This window comes from Ylistrum balloti, unplaced genomic scaffold (genome assembly GCF_031769215.1).
Source record: "Ylistrum balloti isolate Yb309-2 unplaced genomic scaffold, AGI_CSIRO_Ybal_v1 Utg370590, whole genome shotgun sequence".
Classification (NCBI taxonomy): Eukaryota; Metazoa; Mollusca; class Bivalvia; order Pectinida; family Pectinidae; genus Ylistrum; species Ylistrum balloti.
Window position 1 is genome coordinate 1,802,152 of NW_026782366.1, and position 17,586 is coordinate 1,819,737.

At 40.0% G+C, this 17,586-nt stretch overlaps 1 protein-coding gene across 1 annotated transcript in view; it reads left to right on the forward strand.

Annotated features, from left to right (window-relative positions):
* LOC132556765 (mucin-2-like) overlaps positions 1 to 17,586 on the forward strand; it is an 82,672-nt gene that overhangs the window by 7,962 nt on the left and 57,124 nt on the right. The window contains exons 4-9 of the mRNA XM_060221207.1: positions 846 to 1,378; positions 2,633 to 3,718; positions 4,828 to 5,238; positions 6,025 to 6,448; positions 9,765 to 9,976; positions 16,119 to 17,348. Of these exons, the coding sequence (XP_060077190.1) occupies positions 846 to 1,378; positions 2,633 to 3,718; positions 4,828 to 5,238; positions 6,025 to 6,448; positions 9,765 to 9,976; positions 16,119 to 17,348 (3,896 nt within the window). The remainder of the gene's footprint in view (positions 1 to 845; positions 1,379 to 2,632; positions 3,719 to 4,827; positions 5,239 to 6,024; positions 6,449 to 9,764; positions 9,977 to 16,118; positions 17,349 to 17,586) is intronic.

Consider the following 17,586-nt stretch of genomic DNA (forward strand, 5'->3'; position numbering starts at 1 on the left):
CCCTGGTCAAATTTGATTCCATAACATATCGATAAAACAGAAAGTTACAGAGCCACAGACGGCAATGTTTTCGTAAAAAAATAATGTTTCGTCTTCACTGTTTTTGAATGAACGTATCTTTGTTATTTACATCATTAACAACTACCATTATAGCCACTACATCAACTGTTGAGACAACCACAACTAATGAAGCCACTACATCAACTGCTGAACCAACCACTACTACTGTAGCCACTACAACAACTGCTGAACCAACAACAACTACAGTACCCACTACAACAACTGCTGAACCAACCACTACTACTGAAGCCACTACAACAACTGCTGAACCAACCACAACTACTGAAGCCACTACATCAACTGCTGAACCAACCACTACTACTGTACCCACTACAACAACTGCTGAACCAACCACTACTACTGAAGCCACTACAACAACTGCTGAACCAACCACTACTACTGAAGCCACTACATCAACTGCTGAACCAACCACTACTACTGTAGCCACTACAACAACTGCTGAACCAACAACTACTTTCGAAGCGACATCTACAACAGTACCGACAACAACAACAACTGAATCAGGTAATGGACGTTTTTCAGCTAGGAACATAACACCTCCATATTATTCGGCTGTTCATTATGCATAGATTGAGACACTATGTCTTATCATGCAGACATCCATAGTTAGTAATTTGTGTCCCCTGATTATATCTGATTACACAAAATATCGGTAATTCAGATATATTACAAAGACAGACCCGTTCACGTGACGATTAATTATTTTTTGATAGTTTTTCTTGATATGTATGTTTGTTATTTACATCATCAACAACTTTCGCTTTAGCCACTACAACAACTACAGAAGCCACTACAACAACTGCTGAACCAACCACAACTACTGTAGCCACTACAACAACTGCTGAACCAACCACTACTACTGTACCCACTACAACAACTGCTGAACCAACCACTACTACTGTACCCACTACAACAACTGCTGAACCAACCACTACTACTGTACCCACTACAACAACTGCTGAACCAACCACTACTACTGTACCCACTACAACAACTGCTGAACCAACCACAACTACTGTAGCCACTACAACAACTGCTGAACCAACCACTACTACTGTACCCACTACAACAACTGCTGAACCAACAACAACTACTGTAGCCACTACAACAACTGCTGATCCAACAACAACTACTGAAGCCACTACAACAACTGCTGCTGTAGCCACTACAACAACTGCTGAACCAACCACTACTACTGTAGCCACTACAACAACTGCTGAACCAACCACTACTACTGTACCCACTACAACAACTGCTGAACCAACCACTACTACTGTACCCACTACAACAACTGCTGAACCAACAACAACTACTGTAGCCACTACAACAACTGCTGAACCAACCACTACTACTGTAGCCACTACAACAACTGCTGAACCAACCACTACTACTGTACCCACTACAACAACTGCTGAACCAACCACTACTATTGTACCCACTACAACAACTGCTGATCCAACAACAACTACTGTAGTCACTACAACAACTGCTGAACCAACAACTACTTCCGAAGCGACATCTACAACAGTACTGACAACAACAACAACTGAATCAGGTAATAGACTTTTTCAGCTAGGAACATAAGACCTCCATATTATTCGGCTGTTCATTATGCATAGATTGAGACACTATGTCTTATCAAGCAGGCATCCATAGTTAGTGCTTTGTCTCCCCTGAATATATCTGATTACACAAAATATCGGTAATTCAGATATATTACAAAGACAGACCCTTTCACGTGACGATTAATTATTTTTTATTAGTTTTGCTTGATATGTATGTTTATTATTTACAATATCAATAACATTCGCATTAGCCACTACAACAACTACAGAAGCCACTACAACAACTGCTGAAACAACAACAACTACTGAAGCCACTACAACAACTGCTGATCCAACAACTACTGTAGCCACTACAACAACTACAGTTCCAACAACAACTACAGAAGCCACTACAACAACTGCTGAACCAACCACAACTACTGTAGCCACTACAACAACTGCTGAACCTACCACTACTACTGTACCCACTACAACAACTGCTGAACCAACAACTACTTCAGAAGCGACATCTACAACAGTACCGACAACAACAACAACTGAATCAGGTAATAGATTTTTTCAACTAGGAACATCAGACCTCCATATTATTCGGCTGTTCATTAGGCATAGATTGAGACACTATGTCTTATCAAGCAGACATCCATAGTTGGTGCTTTGTCTCCCCTGAATATATCTGATTAAACGAAATATCGGTAATTCAGATATATTACAAAGACAGACCCGTTCACATGACGGTTAATTATTTTTTGATAGTTTTGCTTGATATGTATGTTTGTTATTTACATCATCAACAACTTTCGCTTTAGCCACTACAACAACTACAGAAGCCACTACAACAACTGCTGAACCAACCACAACTACTGTAGCCACTACAACAACTGCTGAACCAACCACTACTACTGTACCCACTACAACAACTGCTGAACCAACCACTACTACTGTACCCACTACAACAACTGCTGAACCAACCACTACTACTGTACCCACTACAACAACTGCTGAACCAACCACAACTACAGTACCCACTACAACAACTGCTGAACCAACCACTACTACTGTACCCACTACAACAACTGCTGAACCAACCACTACTACTGTACCCACTACAACAACTGCTGAACTAACCACTACTACTGTACCCACTACAACAACTGCTGAACCAACCACTACTACTGTACCGACTACAACAACTGCTGAAACAACCACAACTACTGTAGTCACTACAACAACTGCTGAACCAACCACTACTACTGTAGCCACTACAACAACTGCTGAACCAACCACAACTACTGTAGCCACTACAACAACTGCTGAACCAACCACAACTACTGTACCCACTACAACAACTGCTGAACCAACAACAACTACAGAAGCCACTACAACAACTGCTGAACCAACCACAACTACTGTAGCCACTACAACAACTGCTGAACCAACAACTACTACTGTACCCACTACAACAACTGCTGAATCAACCATTACTACTGTACCCACTACAACAACTGCTGAATCAACCACTACTACTGTACCCACTACAACAACTGCTGAACCAACCATTACTACTGTAGTCACTACAACAACTGCTGAACCAACCACTACTACTGTACCCACTACAACAACTACTGAACTAACAACAACTACTGTAGCCACTACAACAACTGCTGAACCAACCACTACTACTGTAGCCACCTCAACAACTGCTGAACCAACCACTACTACTGTACCCACTACAACAACTGCTGAACCAACCACTACTACTGTACCCACTACAACAACTGCTGAACCAACCACTGCTACTGTACCCACTACAACAACTGCTGAACCAACCACAACTACTGTAGCCACTACAACAACTGCTGAACCAACAACTACTGTAGCAACTACAACAACTACAGTTCCAACAACAACTACAGAAGCCACTACAACAACTGCTGAACCAACCACAACTACTGTAGCCACTACAACAACTGCTGAACCAACCACTACTACTGTACCCACTACAACAACTGCTGAACCAACCACTACTTCAGAAGCGACATCTACAACAGTACCGACAACAACAACTGAATCAGGTAATAGACTTTTTTCAGCTAGGAACATAAGACCTCCATATTATTCGGCTGTTCATTAGGCATAGATTGAGACACTATGTCTTATCAAGCAGGCATCCATAGTCAGTGCTTTGTCTCCCCTGAATATATCTGATTACACAAAATATCGGTAATTCAGATATATTACAAAGAGAGACCCGTTCACGTGACGATTAATTATTTTTTGATAGTTTTGCTTGATATGTATGTTTGTTATTTACATCATCAACAACTTTCGCTTTAGCCACTACAACAACTACAGAAGCCACTACAACAACTGCTCAACCAACCACAACTACTGTAGCCACTACAACAACTGCTGAACCAACAACTACTACTGTACCCACTACAACAACTGCTGAAACAACCACAACTACTGTAGCCACTACAACAACTGCTGACCCAACCACTACTACTGTACCCACTACAACAACTGCTGAACCAACCACTACTACTGTACCGACTACAACAACTCCTGAAACAACCACAACTACTGTAGACACTACAACAACTGCTGAACCAATCACTACTACTGTAGCCACTACAACAACTGCTGAACCAACCACTACTACTGTACCCACTACAACAACTGCTGATCCAACAACTACTGTAGCAACTACAACTACAGTTCCAACAACAACTACAGAAGCCACTACAACAACTGCTGAACCAACCACAACTACTGTAGCCACTACAACAACTGCTGAACCAACCACTACTACTGTACCCACTACAACAACTGCTGAACCAACCACTACTTCAGAAGCGACATCTACAACAGTACCGACAACAACAACAACTGAATCAGGTAATAGACTTTTTTCAGCTAGGAACATAAGACCTCCATATTATTCGGCTGTTCATTAGGCATAGATTGAGACACTATGTCTTATCAAGCAGGCATCCATAGTCAGTGCTTTGTCTCCCCTGAATATATCTGATTACACAAAATATCGGTAATTCAGATATATTACAAAGAAAGACCCGTTCACGTGACGATTAGTTATTTTTTGATAGTTTTGCTTGATATGTATGTTTGTTATTTACATCATCAACAACTTTCGCTTTAGCCACTACAACAACTACAGAAGCCACTACAACAACTGCTGAACCAACCACAACTACTGTAGCCACTACAACAACTGCTGAACCAACAACAACTACTGTACCCACTACAACAACTGCTGAAACAACCACAACTACAACAACTGCTGAACCAACCACAACTACTGTACCCACTACAACAACTGCTGAACCAACCACAACTACTGTACCCACTACAACAACTGCTGAACCAACAACAACTACTGTAGCCACTACAACAACTGCTGAACCAACCACTACTACTGTACCGACTACAACAACTGCTGAACCAACCACAACTACTGTAGCCACTACAACAACTGCTGAACCAACCACTACTACTGTAGCCACTACAACAACTGCTGGACCAACTACAACTACTGTACCCACTACAACAACTGCTGAACCAACCACTACTAATGTACCCACTACAACAACTGCTGAACCAACCACTACTACTGTACCCACTACAACAACTGCTGAACCAACCATCACTACTGTACCAACTACAACAACTGCTGAACCAACCACAACTACTGTAGCCACTACAACAACTGCTGAACCAACCACTACTACTTTAGCCACTACAACAACTGCTGGACCAACTACAACTACTGTACCCACTACAACAACTGCTGAACCAACCACTACTAATGTACCCACTACAACAACTGCTGAACCAACCACTACTACTGTACCCACTACAACAACTGCTGAACCAACCACTACTACTGTACCAACTACAACAACTGCTGAACCAACCACAACTACTGTAGCCCCTACAACAACTACAGTTCAAATTACAACTACAAAAGCCACTACAACAACTGCCGAACCAAACACAAGTACTGTACCCACTACAACAACTGCTGAACCAACCACAACTACTGTAGCCACTACAACAACTGCTGAACCAACCACTACTACTGTACCCACTACAACAAATGCTGAACCAACCACTACTACTGTACCCACTACAACAACTGCTGAACCAACCACTACTACTGTACCCACTACAACAACTACTGAACCAACCACAACTACTGTACCCACTACAACAACTGCTGAACCAACAACAACTACTGTACCCACTACAACAACTGTTGAACCAACCACCAGTACTGTACCCACTACAACAACTGCTGAACCAACCGCTACTACTGTACCCACTACAACAACTGCTGAACCAACCACTACTACTGTACCTACTACAACAACTGCTGAACCAACCACTACTACTGTACACACTAAAACAACTACAGAACCAACAACAACTACTGTAGCCACTACAACAACTGCTGATCCAACAACTACTGTAGCCACAACAACAACTACAGTTCCAACAACAAGTACAGAAGCCACTACAACAACTGCTGAATCAACCACAACTACTGTAGCCACTACAACAACTGCTGAACCAACCACTACTGCTGTACCCACTACAACAACTGCTGATCCAACAACTACTGTAGCCACAACAACTACAGTTCCAACAACAAGTACAGAAGCCACTACAACAACTGCTGAATCAACCACAACTACTGTAGCCACTACAACAACTGCTGAACCAACCACTACTGCTGTACCCACTACAACAACTGCTAAGCCAACAACTACTTCAGAAGCGACATCTACAACAGTACTGACAACAACAACAACTGAATCAGGTAATACATTTTTTTTCAGCTAGGAACATCAGACCTCCATATTATTCGGCTGTTCATTAGGCATAGATTGAGAAACTATGTCTTATCATGCAGACATCCATAGTTAGTGCTTTGTCTCCCCTGAATATATCTGATTACACAAAATATCGGTAATTCAGATATATTACAAAGACAGACCCGTTCACGTGACGAGTAATTATTTTTTGATGGTTTTGCTTGATATGTATGTATGTTATTTACATCATCAACAACTTTCGCTTTAGCCACTACAACAACTACAGAAGCAACTACAACAACTGCTCAACCAACCACAACTACTGTACCCACTACAACAACTGCTGAACCAACCATTACTACTGTACCCACTACAACAACTGCTGAACCAACCACTACTACTGTAGCCACTACAACAACTGCTGAACCAACCACTACTATTGTACCCACTACAACAACTGCTGAACCAACCACAACTACTGTACCCACTACAACAACTGCTGAACCAACCACTACTACGGTACCCACTACAACAACTGCTGAACCAACCACTACTACTGTATCCACTACAACAACTGCTGAACCAACAACAACTACTGTAGCCACTACAACAACTACAGAACCAACAACAACTTCGGTAGCCACTACAACAACTGCAGAACCAACAACTACTTCCGAAGCGACATCTACAACAGTAGCGACAACAACAACAACTGAACCAGGTAATTGACTTTTTCAGCTAGGAACATAAGACCTCCATATTATTCGGCTGGTCATTAGGCATAGATTGAGACACTATGTCTTATCATGCAGACATCCATAGTTAGTGCTTTGTCTCCCCTGAATATATCTGATTACACAAAATGTCGGTAATTCAGATATATTACAAAGACAGACCCGTTCACGTGACGATTAATTATTTTTGATAGCTTTTCTTGATATGTATGTTTGTTATTTACATCATCAACAACTACAGTACCAACCACAACTACAGAAGCCACTACAACAACTGCTGAACCCACCACAACTACTGAAGCCACTACAACAACTACAGAACCAACCACAACTACTGAAGCCACTACAACAACAAAAGAACCAATGGCAACTACGGTAGCCACTACAACAACTGCTGATCCAACCACAACTACTGAAGCCACTACATCAACTGCAGAACCAACAACTACTACTGAAGCCACTACAACAACTGCTGATCCAACAACAACTACTTTAGCCACTACAACAACTCCTGAACCAACAACAACGACTGTAGCAACTACAACAATTGTAGAACCAACAACAACTACTGAAGCCATTACAACATCTGATGAACCAACCACAACTACTGAAGCCACTACAACAGCTGCTGATCCAACAACAACTACTGAAGCCACTACAACAACTGCCGATCCAACAACAACTACTGTAGCCACTCCAACAATTATAGTTCCAACAACAACTACAGAAGCCACTACAACAACTGCTGAACCAACCACAACTACTGTAGCCAATACAACAACTACAGAACCAAAAACAACTACGGTAGCCACTACAACAACTGCTCAACCAACCACAAATACTGTAGCCACTACAACAACTGCTGAACCAACAACTACTTCAGAAGCGACATCTACAACAGTACCGACAACAACAATAACTAAATCAGGTTATAGACTTTTTTCAGCTAGGAACATCAGACCTCCATATTATTCGGCTGTTCATTAGGCGTAGATTGAGACACTATGTCTTATCAAGCAGACATCCATAGTTGGTGCTTTGTCTCCCCTGAATATATCTGATTAAACGAAATATCGGTAATTCAGATATATTACAAAGACAGACCCGTACACGTGACGATTAATTATTTTTTGATAGTTTTGCTTGATATGTATGTTTGTTATTTACATCATCAACAACTTTCGCTTTAGCCACTACAACAACTACAGAAGCCACTACAACAACTGCTGAACCAACAACAACTACTGAAGCCACTACATCAACTGCTGATCCAACAACAACTACTGTACCCACTACAACTACTACAGTTCCAACAACAACTACAGAAGCCACTACAACAACTGCTGAACCAACCACAACTACTGTAGCCACTACAACAACTGCTGAACCAACCACTACTACTGTACCCACTACAACAACTGCTGAACCAACAACTACTTCAGAAGCGACATCTACAACATTACCGACAACAACAACAACTGAATCAGGTAATAGACTTTTTTCAGCTAGGAACATAAGACCTCCATCTTATTCCGCTATTCATTAGGCATAGATTGAGACACTATGTCTTATCAAGCAGATATCCAGAGTTAGTGCTTTGTCTCCCCTGATTATATCTGATTACACAAAATATCGGTAATTCAGATATATTACAAAGACAGACCCGTTCACTTGACGATTAATTACTTTTTGATAGTTTTGCTTGATATGTATGTTTGTTATTTACATCATCCACAACTTTCGCTCTAGCCACTACAACAACTACAGAATCAACAACAACTACAGAAGCCACTACAACAACTTCTGAAGCAACCACAACTACTGAAGCCACTACATCAACTGCCGAACCAACAACTACTACTGAAACCACTACAACAACTGCTGATCCAACAACAACTACTGTAGCCACTACAACAACTGCTGAACCAACAACAACTACTGTAGCAACAACAACAACTGCAGAGCCAACAACAACTACGGTTGCCACTACAACAACTACAGAAACAGGAACAACTACTGAAGCCACTACAACAACTACAGAACCAACAACAACTACGGTAGCCACTACAACAACTGCTCAACCAACCACAACTACTGAAGCCACTACAACAACTACAGAACCAACAACAACAACGGTAGCCACTACAACAACTGCTGAACCAACCACAACTACTGTAGCCACTACAACAACTGCTGAACGAACAACTACTTCAGAAGCGACATTTACAACAGTAGCGACAACAACAACAACTGAATCAGGTAATAGACTTTTTCAGCTAGGAACATAAGACCTCCATTTTGATTCGGCTGTTCAGTAGGCATAGATTGAGACAATATGTCTTATCAGGCAGACATCCATAGTTAGTGCTTTGTCTCCCCTGATTATATCTGATTACACAAAATATCGGTAATTCAGATATATTACAAAGGCAGACCCGTTCACGTGACGATTAATTATTTTTTGATAGTTTTCCTTGATATGTATGTTTGTTATTTACATCATCAACAACTTTCGCTATAGCCACTACAACAACTACAGAAGCAACTACAACAACAGCTGAACCAACCACAACTACTGTACCCACTACAACAACTGCTGAACCAACCACTACTACAGAAGCCACTACAACAACTGCTGAACCAACCACTACTACTGAAGCCACTACAACAACTGCTGAACCAACAACAACTACTCTAGCCACTACAACTACTGCTGAACCAACAACTACTACAGTAGTGACAACAACTACAACTGAATCAGGTAATAGACATATTTTTTTCAACTATGAACATAAGAAGTCGGTATCATTCGGCTGTTCGAAATGCATAGATTTAGATTAAGATTTTTTACAAAGGCAGACCCGTTCACGTAGCGATTATTTATTTTTTCATAATTTTCCTTTCTTTTTATGTTTGTTATTTACATCATTAACAACTTTCACTTTAGGCACTACATCAACTGTAGACCCAACAACTACTGTAGCAACTACAACAACTGTTGATCCAACAACTACTACTGAAGCTAATACAACAATTGCTGAACAAACAACAACTACTGTAGTCACTACAACAACTGCTGAACCAACAACAACTACTGTAGCCACTACAACAACTGCTGAACCAACAACTACTACAGTAGTGACAATAACAACAACTGAATCAGGTAATAGACATATTTTTCAGCTATGAATATAAGAAGTCGATATTATTCGGCTGTTCGAAATGCATAGATTTAGATTAAGATTTTTTACAAAGGCAGACCCGTTCACGTAGCGATTATTTATTTTTTATAATTTTCCTTTCTATGTATGTTTGTTATTTACATCATTAACAACTTTCGCTTTAGGCACTACATCAACTGTAGACCCAACAACAACTACTGTAGCAACTACAACAACTGTTGATCCAACAACTACTACTGAAGCTAATACAACAATTGCTGAACAAACAACAACTACTGTAGTCACTACAACAACTGCTGAACCAACAACAACTACTGTAGCCACTACAACAACTGCAGAACCAACAACAACTACTGTAGCCACTACAACAACTGCTGAACCAACAACTACTACAGTAGTGACAACAACAACAACTGAATCAGGTAATAGACATATTTTTCAGCTATGAACATAAGAAGTCGATATCATTCGGCTGTTCGAAAGGCATAGATTTAGATTAAGATTTTTTACAAAGGCAGACCCGTTCACGTAGCGATTATTTATTTTTTATAATTTTCCTTTCTATGTATGTTTGTTATTTACATCATTAACAACTTTCGCTTTAGGCACTACATCAACTGTAGACCCAACAACAACTACTGTAGCAACTACAACAACTGTTGATCCAACAACTACTACTGAAGCTAATACAACAATTGCTGAACAAACAACAACTACTGTAGTCACTACAACAGCTGCCGAACCAACAACAACTACTGAAGCCCCTACAACAACTGCTGACCAACCAACAACTACTGAACCCTCTACAACAACTGCTGATCCAACAACTACTACTGAGGCCACTACAACAACTGCTGAACAAATAACAACTACTGAACCATCTACAACAACTGCTGACCCAACAACTACTACTGAGGCCACTACAACAACTGCTGAACAAACAACAACTACTGAACCATCTACAACAACTGCTGACCCAACAACTACTACTGAGGCCACTACAACAACTGCTGAACAAACAACAACTACTGAACCATCTACAACAACTGCTGACCCAACAACTACTACTGAGGCCACTACAACAACTGCTGAACAAACAACAACTACTGAACCATCTACAACAACTGCTGATCCAACAACTACTACTGAGGCCACTTCAACAACTGCTGAACCAATCACAACTACCGTACTCACAACAACAACTGCTGAACCAACCACCATAACAGTAGCAACTACAACAACTGCAGAACCAACAACAACTACTGTAGCCACTACATCAACTGCCGAACCGACCATAACAACCGTATTAACAACATCAACTGCTCAAACAACAACCACACCCCAAGCGACAACTACTACAGTAGCTACAACAACAACTAAACCAGGTAAGACATTTTTGGAGCTAGGAACATAAGGAGTCCATATTATTCGGCTGATCGTCATGCATAGATTTAAACTTCATGTCTCAGTTTAGTTCAGTAATTAGTGCTTTATCTCCCCTTATTATATCTGACTACACAAAATATCGGTATTCACATATGTTACGAAAACAGATCAACCTACATGGTGGTCAATTATTTGTTTATTCTTTGTATTTATACAATGTTTTGTTATTTTTGTTGTTTCTGAACCAACAACTACTGCAGTCGCTACATCAACGACTGAACCAACAACAACTAGTTTAGTCACTACCTAAACTGTTGAACCAACTACAAATTCTGTAGCCTCTACATAAGTGCTGAACAAAATACAGCTAATGTAGGCACAACAACTGCTGGCCCAATATCCACTACTGAAGCGACAACTACTTCAGAACCACAGACTACGTCTATTAAAACAACTTCTGTAGGAACTGCAACTGTTGAACTAACTACAAATACTGTAGTAATTACAACATCAGTTGAACCAACTACAACACCTGAACAAGCCACAATTACTGAAACAGTAACAACTATAGAGTCCATAGCAACAATTACTGCAGGTATTATTATGCAGCACCAACAATAACTAATGAATCAGTCACAGCACCAACAATAACTTATTAATCAGTCACAGCCACAGCACCAACAGTAACTTATGAATCAGTCACAGCCACAGCACCAACAATAACACAAAAACAGCACCAACAATAACTAATGAATCAGTCACAGCCACAGCACCAACAATAACTAATGAATCAGTCACAGCGACAGCACCAACAATAACTTATGAATCAGTCACAGCCACAGCACCAACAATAACTAATGAATCAGTCACAGCGACAGCACCAACAATAACTTATGAATCAGTCACAGCCACAGCACCAACAATAACACAGCCACAGCACCAATAGTAACTTATGAATCAGTCATAGCCACAGCACCAACAATAACACAAACACAGCACCAACAATAACTTATGAATCAGTCACAGCCACAGCACCAACAATAACTTATGAATCAGTCACAGCCACAGCACCAACAATAACTTATGAATCAGTCACAGCCACAGCACCAACAATAACTTATGAATCAGTCACAGCCACAGCACCAACAATAACTTATGAATCAGTCACAGCCACAGCACCAACAATAACTAATGAATACGCCACAGACACTGCACCAACAATAACTAATGAATCAGTCACAGCCACAGCACCAACAATAACTAATGAATCAGTCACAGCAACAGCACCAACAGTAACTAATGGATACGCCACAGACACTGCACCAACAGTAACTAATGAATACGCCACAGACACTGCACCAACAATAACTAATGAATCAGTAACAGCCACAGCACCAACAATAGCTACTGAATCAGTCACAGCCACAGCACCAACAATAACTACAGAACAATTACAACTACAGCACATGCCCAAACTAAAATAAAGCAGAACAGACTACAATTAACCGAACCTACTATTGAAAGCCTCAGTGTCAACCACATGAACAGAACACTAAACACTCCAACAACCAACACTACAATGTATCGTGAAATATCACTGAATCAATAACAATTCAGGACTCTTCTGTACATAAGCCTCTTACCTTGATCTTTACCTGCAACGAAACCAACGGAGACAGCTCTCCAGCAAGTTGTATTATAAGCTTTTGAATTCCCTATTTTTATTTATTTTCTATTTACGGTAAGAAATAAGTCAATAAATAATTGCATGTCGCAGTTAATTAATATTCCATGGATTGTTCCCGATATCATGATTTTCATTCGAGATGTCGGCTACAAGCAAACAAAATCATAACACGGGGTTTTAAGATTTGAACGCTGATGGAGATTACGGTCGTAATTATAATTTCGATGTTTTGGATTTTTTCAATCTGCGATATGGAGTTGAACGTGTTTAATGCTCGTTAGCTTTGTTGTTGTATACATTCCCATTTGGAAACGTGACATTACTAGATACTAGATTTACATAGCAAATGTCGCCAATAAAGAAAAAGAAACTTAATCATCAGGAACACCTGGTCTTATTCTCCTCGTACTTTAAAATGAGTCACCATCTAAATGTTTCCTTTGTCCATTGTTTGCTCTAGTTTCTAGAAAACAAAAACTGTGTTGACATGTCGGTGTTTTCTTTCGGATACATCCCAGACAGAAAGTGGAAAGGATTTCAAACAAACGTTATTTAAACGCAACTACCTCATATTAGTTCATGTTTCTTTCTGGGTTTTTTTTTCAGCGAACATTCGTGTTTGCTATCTGGTTTGATTTCGGTGTGTATTTTTTTTTTTTTTAAGACATTTTTTAGCCGTAGGGCTTTCACAGCGCCCTGCTTATCGATTTTCGATAGATTTAACATAAACACAACAAAACTCCACTTCTCGCTTATTTCCATATATAAACAAGTATAACCAAATCGATTTTCCATTAAAGAATTAATTAATTAGAGAGTTACTGCTTTATATATAAAGATTCACATATATTTCAAATGTTTTCAGACAGTCAGAAAGTGCCAGAGGAACATCTTTTGACTAATGAAAACATTTTTTAAAAATATTACATATTGTTAGCATTCAATCACTGTACAAATAATTCCAGATTAAGAGGAAGCGTCTAAGATCCTTTTGCCACAAGTCTGATCGCGATATCAAAGTTTTCGCACAATAATTATGTTTTTTTTTACTAATGAACACAGATTACTCATCAACAACAAATATTCTATCTGACACAAACCATTGGAATCCTTCAATTAATTAATCTAGTGAAGTTATGAAATAGTACCACTCTCATCAAACACATTGAAAAATATCTTAACGTCGTTTCTTTTTAAGGTACTACCACCACGAGTGTGTCATTGCCCCTTAAAGTAAATTTTATTTATAGAAACATCCACTATCGCAGATACCACGACTACCGCACCTACTACAACTGATTTTTCTACAACAGCCGTAGCTACAACAACCTCAGATGTTACTAAAACTGCTGAAGCTACTACAACCTCTAATGTTACTACAACTGACGCAGCTACTACAACTTCAGATGTTACTACAACTGCCGCAGCTACTACAACTTCAGATGTTACTACATCGGCCGCAGCTATTACTACATCAGATGTTACTACAACTGCGGCGACTACTACAACCTCAGATGTTACTACAACTGATGCAGCTACTACAACTTCAGATGTTACTACAGCTGACGCAGCTACTACAGCTTCAGATGTGACTACAACTGACACAGCTACTACAACATCAGATGTTACTACAACTACAGCAGCTACTACATCTGATTTTACTACAACTGCCGCAGCTACTACAACCTCTAATGTTACTACAACTGACGCAGCTACTACAACTTCAGATATTACTAGAACTCCCGCAGTTACTACAACCTCAGATGTGACTACAACTGACACAGCTACTACAACATCAGATGTTACTACAACTACAGCAGCTACTACATCTGATTTTACTACAACTGCCGCAGCTACTTCAACCTCTAATGTTACTACAACTGCCGCAGCTACTTCAACCTCAGATGTTACTACAACTGACGCAGCTACTACAACATCTGGTATAACCACAACAGACATTGTTAGCATAACCTCTACCTTAACGTCTACAACTATAGCAAATCGTAAGTTACGGGTTTACAGTCATGTAAATGTTTGACATTTGTGATATCGTTGGTGATATCAAGTCATGATCAATCTTCACTTCATAAGTTCAGTTTCAGGTTGATAGGTAATTGTAAGTAGATGCTAATCTGCAGTAGAACATATCACTTCTGAAACAACGTCTACATATATTTTGAGCATGCTTAATGTCCCATTTAGATGTAGGTCCATATTTTGTTCCCTTTAAGTATGGTCATGTTTTGATAATCATATCCTTTTCTAATGAGATGTTGCTTTTCCTTTTCAGTGATCGTATTATGTAGTGACTGTGTTAGTCCACTGTAGCTTAAAACAATATATATATATGATATTGTGCTCTCAAATATGATGAATCATATACATGATGTATGATTGATATCAAGTCTACATTATTCATATAGGTAGCATATGATTCTCTAACATATTTGAAAGGACGTGTTACCTTTGTTCGTAATCTGAACATTTTATCGCCATTCCTGTGATAATTTCTGTACAATTACCTGAAGATACCTTGAAGGTAGGATTTTATTGACCCTTAAAGTAAATTTTATTTATAGAAACATCCACTATCGCAGATACCACGACTACCGCACCTACTACAACTGATTTTTCTACAACAGCCGAAGCTACAACAACCTCAGATGTTACTACAACTGCTGAAGCTACTACAACCTCTAATGTTACTACAACTGCCGCAGCTACTACAACTTCAGATGTTACTACAACTGACGCAGCTACTACAACCTCAGATGTTACTACAACTGCTGCAGTTACTACAACCTCAGATGTTACTACAACTGCCGCAGCTACTACAACATCAGATGTTACTACAACTGCTGCAGTTACTACAACCTCAGATGTTACTACAACTGCCGCAGCTACTACAACATCAGATGTTACTACAACTGCTGCAGTTACTACAACCTCAGATGTTACTACAACTGCCGCAGCTACTACAACATCAGATGTTACTACATCGGCCGCAGCTACTACAACTTCAGATGTTACTACAACTGACGCAGCTACTACAACCTCAGATGTTACTACAACTGCTGCAGTTACTACAACCTCAGATGTTACTACAACTGCCGCGGCTACTACAACATCAGATGTTACTACATCGGCCGCACCTACTACAACCTCAAACGTGACTACAACTGACACAGCTACTACAACATCAGATGTTACTACAACTACAGCAGCTACTACATCTGATTTTACTACAACTGCCGCAGCTACTACAACCCCAAATGTTACTACAACTGACGCAGCTACTACAACATCAGATGTCACTACAACTGACGCAGCTACTACAACCTCAGATGTTACTACAACTGCTGCAGTTACTACAACCTCAGATGTTACTACAACTGCCGCGGCTACTACAACATCAGATGTTACTACATCGGCCGCACCTACTACAACCTCAAACGTGACTACAACTGACACAGCTACTACAACATCAGATGTTACTACAACTACAGCAGCTACTACATCTGATTTTACTACAACTGCCGCAGCTACTACAACCCCAAATGTTACTACAACTGACGCAGCTACTACAACATCAGATGTCACTACAACTGACGCAGCTACTACAACATCAGATGTCACTACATCGGCCGCACCTACTACAACCTCAAATGTGACTACAACTGACGCAGCTACTACAACATCAGATGTTACTACAACTACAGCAACTACTACATCTGATTTTACTACAACTGCCGCAGCTACTACAACCTCTAATGTTACTACAACTGACGCAGCTACTACAACATTAGATGTCACTACAACTGACGCAGCTACTACAACATCAGATGTCACTACAACTGACGCAGCTACTACAACATCTGGTATAACCACAACAGACATTGTTAGCACAACCTCTACCTTAACGTCTACAACTATAGCAGATCGTAAGTTACGGGTTTACAGTCATGAAAATGTTTGGCATTTGTGATATCGTTGGTGATATCCAGTCATGATCAATCTTCACTTAATAAGTTCAGTTTCAGGTTGATAGGTAATTGTAAGTAGATGCTAATCTGCAGTAGAACATATCACTTCTGAAACAACGTCTATATATATTTT